Source organism: Parasteatoda tepidariorum, chromosome 2 (genome assembly GCF_043381705.1).
Source record: "Parasteatoda tepidariorum isolate YZ-2023 chromosome 2, CAS_Ptep_4.0, whole genome shotgun sequence".
Classification (NCBI taxonomy): Eukaryota; Metazoa; Arthropoda; class Arachnida; order Araneae; family Theridiidae; genus Parasteatoda; species Parasteatoda tepidariorum.
The window spans coordinates 190,394-195,156 of record NC_092205.1 but is presented as its reverse complement, the minus strand read 5'-3'; the positions used below and the strand labels follow the sequence as shown (position 1 = coordinate 195,156).

Genomic DNA, 4,763 nt, shown 5'->3' with positions numbered 1-4,763 from the left:
TTTATGGCAGGTTTTCCTAATAAACATGTTTGGAGTCCTTCTATAACATAAATTTCTTCTAAGCACTTTTTTCCATTATATTCAACATTTTCAAGCAGTTTTCCCATTAACTTCAAGGGTGTTTTATCGGGGCCAAAAATCACTTTATCTGTACTTTTTAGTTCTGCATGTTTGAGTACTGTGGAGGCAATACTGCTTGGAATAACAGAATAGTCTGCACCACTATCAATTTTAAATTGGATGCATTTTCCTAGTATTTTAACAGGAACAACCCACTCATCTGTGTTTTGTGTACTTCCCACTAGTCCTACAAAACCAGCATCACAAAGTTCATTGACTCTTTTAATAGTAGATAAACAAACATTATCCCAATGTCCTCTTTTCTTGCATTTTCTGCAATTTGAGTCCTTTGCTGGGCAGTTTCTTTTTTCATGTGGCTGTTTACCGCACCATTTGCAATTTTTTCGCTGATAATTAGTTTTCGAATCTTGATATTTACTTTTCGAATCATGAAAATTACTTTTGTCTGCATTAGTTGTTTTATTATATTTCTTCTTTTGACTAATAGCATTAACTGTAGAATTTTCAACTAGTAGTGATTGTTGTTTCTTAACTGATTCCGAAAGACGTACTTTGTCAATTGCAGTTTGCAGGGTAAGTTCAGAATCAAGTTGTAATTTTTCGCTTAAAGTTTGATCTTTAATACCAACAACTATACGGTCACGAAGCAATTCGTCATGTAAATTACCATATTCACACTTGTCAGCAAGAGCATATAAAGCAGTAATAAAATCGTTGACAGACTCACCTTCTTTTTGAATTCGCCGATTGAACTGAGCTCGTTCGAATATTATGTTTCGTTTAACAACAAAGTGAGTGTCGAAACTATTCAAAACCTCCTGGAATTTCTTTTTATCCTCTTCCGATATACTGAGCGAAAGAAATATGTCCTCGGCTTTATCACCCATGACGTATATGAGAGCATCCACTTGTTCCTCTTCTGTTTTTGTTATTAGTCCAGAAGCAGTTCGGAAACGTAGAAATCTTTGCTTCCATTTAGGCCATTCCGAGGGAATCGAAAAAGGAAATGATTCTGGCGGCGTTATATGATATGCAGGAGCTGATGTCATGATGTAATTTCAGAATATCGAAGGAGAGTCAAAACGTACTGCGTTAATTTGTTTTCTTTTACCGCTGCCACCATGTGTTGTTATGTATTATTTCAGTACATATTAAATAAATGAGCAGGATCTAGCATCTCGCAAACACATTTAATAACAACTTAACGAGATACACAAACACAAACTGAAACTAAACATAAAAGCAAACTGAAACTAAAACTAAACAGTTAACACACAGTTACAGTTAATCTGGCTGATGCCACACTTAGGCCCCTCCCACTTTTTCTCATCATCCAATGGGATACAGCCAGCAACAGAAACATCTACAACATTAAGACTATCCTAGAAAAGCCAGTACAGATCGAGCGCTTCAGAGGCGGCAGATTCCAGGTCCAATGCTTCAAATGTCAGAAATTTGGGCACACTCAAAGAAATTGTACTGCCACAGCTCCTGCCTGCATGAAATGCGCCAAAGAACATTACACGTACGAGTGCACAAAACCACCTACAGAACCAGCGACATGCATCAACTGTAATGGTGAGCACCCAGCCTGTTTTACAGGCTGCGGTGCAAGACCCAGGAGGATCCCTAAAGCTGAAAGACAACCCAAGAATGCCACTAACTCCGCAACCAGATTCCTCAAAATTTTTCAAGAAATGAAAGAGCTACTCAAGGACGAAAGCTAGTGAAACTACTTAGATCCCTACTCCCTGAGACCAAGAATTAGAGCCCACAAGTCTACCACTCACGTGATTTCCACAGCGCTAGGCTGTGGCGAACTTTTCATATATTTCACTTTGAAATTTATGCCTATGCAAATTAGGACTCTCAAATTTAGACGAATCAGTTAGCGGCGCTTCGCGCCGAATACTGAGATTTTCATCATTTCCAACGTTCCAACGAGCGGGTGCATTCGAATTAATTTTCGTATCAATACTCTACGATCCCTTAACAGGGATTTTTCATTTTTTACCCCCTCCTCTCTTTGAGAGACGGAGCTTCGTTTAATTGTATCATGGCGTTCATTCTTCCACCCCACGAGGGTGCTTCCGCTGACATTCAATAGCAGTCTCCATTGTGGATAGTTTTCATTTGATGTGACCATCTCTTCTTAAAAAGTCAAATTTATGTTTTTTCGATATAGTTAACACGCCAAAATGGAAGTATTTCGAGATAGCGTCAGGGACGATGCTATGTTGTGTGGCGTCTTCGATGTCGTGTCTTACCCACCGTTCCAGATAACCACCAGTTGTGCCTCTGTTGATAAAAATTTTCTCATTCCTGAGCTACTGTGCTATGTGATACCTTGCCTTTGAATATTGTGACATTGAGTTCTTTCAGCGATATGCATAAAATAAAATGTGAGTTCCCATAAAGTGGACTCACTCATTATTATAATGGACTAGTGGATTTTTCTTGTTGGTAAACAAAACAACTTCCATGGAGAGCAAGAGGTATGTCTTTTTTGAAGTGTATTCTTCTGGTAAAAAAAATTGCAGCATGATGTTTTTTGTACAAACCTATATAGATTTGTTCGGCCCTAATTATCTCTCTTAAATTTTTATTATCATTGGGTCCTATTTTTATTTTTTTATAACAGCACCAACCCAAGCCAACAGGCAGGATATGAAAATCAATCCTAGACAAACATCAATTGAGACAGTTTTTGCAACCCATGCTTCGGTTCAAATAATAGAACCTCAAAGAACCGATCTGCAAGTTTTGGCCCTCCGTGGTATATAAGGGCCTAAGAAGACGGAAATGTCATGCACTGAGCGATACCCATCTATTATGAACTATTTCTGCCCGTTCTTCCAAACAGGTACTTCTATTTAACAAAATTATCTCAATTTTATGTTTTCTAATAATTATTGTCGAAAATTACTTTTAAGTAAGTTCAGTATTATTTGTCTTATCAGAATTAAATGATTTGACGAGATTGTCAAATCAGTCACCAAATAATTAAATTGCGATAAAATAGTTAAAACGATAAAACAGCTGAATTTAATTTTAAGCCATAATTATAGAAAACAACAGCAAAAAATTAAGATAATTTCGTATAAAAAAGGGTACCTGTTCAGAAGCAGACAAAGAAATAGATGATAATAAAATAAGCGCTCCGAGTGGCGTACGACAACTTTTCCATGCTTGGATTTCTTTGGAATTTTAAACCTGAAGATGTACCCTAACTTACCTTGAAGTTTGTTGCAAGATTTTCGTGACCCCCTGCTATATATAATGTTTTTAAACTTGTACATTTCGACAAAAAAATCAAATGAAAATGTCATTAAAGAAACTGCAGCTTTAGGAGTAAACTAATTTCTGATTTAAATTTCTCGCCTCCGAGTTAGGCAAGTATTTGTATATATGCAACCAAAAATTTGTTCCCTATTATTATTATTTAATAATGAATAATAACATCACGGAATAATTATGAATTGCATATTTTAAAAAATCAATCGTTAGGTGAAAAACTTCTCAAAAGTTGAAGATATTTGGAGCGGGCTTCAAAAGCTCCATGTCGTGGAACTGAGTCATTAAATTCTACGATTTTGTGCGGTATGGAATTTTTCAGATTCCTCTCAAATTCCGGATTTTATCATTTAAAATTACGTAGATTAAATTTGTATAAAAATTTTGAATATTATTGAAATCAAAATTTTTCAAGTAAAAATATCAACCAATAGTTATAAAAAATAATTTTTTACACGGATTTTCCTTTGGATAATGAAGTTTCATAATTGTACGCAAAAAATCTTTTTCATTCGCTTTATTAATTTCGAAAAGACCCCAAAAGTAAAATTTACACGAATGGGCCCAAACTTTAGACAATTCTCTTAAGAGCTTAAACTGTTAGGCTTCTTGCTTAAATTGTTAGGACCCTATTTTCCAGATTACGGTTTTTGCTGATCAAGAACTTGAATCCGGAGAAAAAAGTTTATTCAGAGAAACTTAAAGTATAGTCTGCACAAATCAATTTGCTTATTTAGGGTTATTGGAAGGTACCTGAGTCTTAACAGGAGAAAACAGTGGTAGGAAAAACTACATTATTTTTGTAGTTTACTACAACTACTTTGTTACAAATGTAGCAAACGACAACTACTCTTTTTCAAATGTAGTGACTATAAACTACTTTGGATTTTATTAACTACTTCAATACTTTGAAGAGACGAACTTTGTTGGAGAACTTAATTTAAAACCATGTTCAAAGTGGTTTTGAATAAGAAATTGGCTTACATTAAATATAAGGAATAATTAAGAATTATTTATCCATGTTTACACAAGCCAGTCAGTTATTCCAAAACCGTCGAAGTTATTCCGTTAGTTATTCTGTGTTTCTATCCTTAACTAACGTTAAAAGTTGTTGCCTGGAATTGCTACAAACTACCGTTTTTTTTTGTATTGCACTACTCACTACTACAATCCTTTTTTTAAGAGCCCTGATGGATCAGGGAATAGAGCATTCGCTTTCCAATGAGGTGAATCGGGTTCGAATCTCAGCGATGGCTGGTCCATAAGAATTCCGCATTTGCCTTGCACACACCACAGTGCTGACGTAAAATATCCTCATTGGTAGACGGATCATGGGTTAGAGTCCCCTTGTCGTCAGGCTAACCATAGGAGGTTTTCGTAGTTTTCCT

The 4,763-nt window shown here is 35.7% G+C and overlaps 1 protein-coding gene across 1 annotated transcript; it reads right to left on the bottom strand.

Moving 5' to 3' along the window:
- Positions 1 to 16: 16 nt before the first annotated feature.
- On the bottom strand, positions 17 to 1,130 carry LOC122268711 (uncharacterized). The gene is made up of 2 exons (XM_071178047.1): positions 144 to 1,130; positions 17 to 40 (listed from the first exon to the last, which is right to left on the bottom strand). The coding sequence occupies exons 1-2, from the start codon at positions 1,128 to 1,130 to the stop codon at positions 17 to 19; spliced, it is 1,011 nt and encodes a 336-aa protein (XP_071034148.1).
- Between the last annotated feature and the right edge of the window lie 3,633 nt (positions 1,131 to 4,763).

Coding starts and splice junctions, on each gene's coding strand:
- LOC122268711 (XM_071178047.1), bottom strand. CDS start 1,130: ATGACATCAGCTCCTGCATATCATATAACGCCGCCAGAATCATTTCCT. Junction 41..143: donor AACTAAAAAGTACAGATAAA/GTGATTTTTGGC, acceptor TTTATGTTATAG/AAGGACTCCAAACATGTTTA.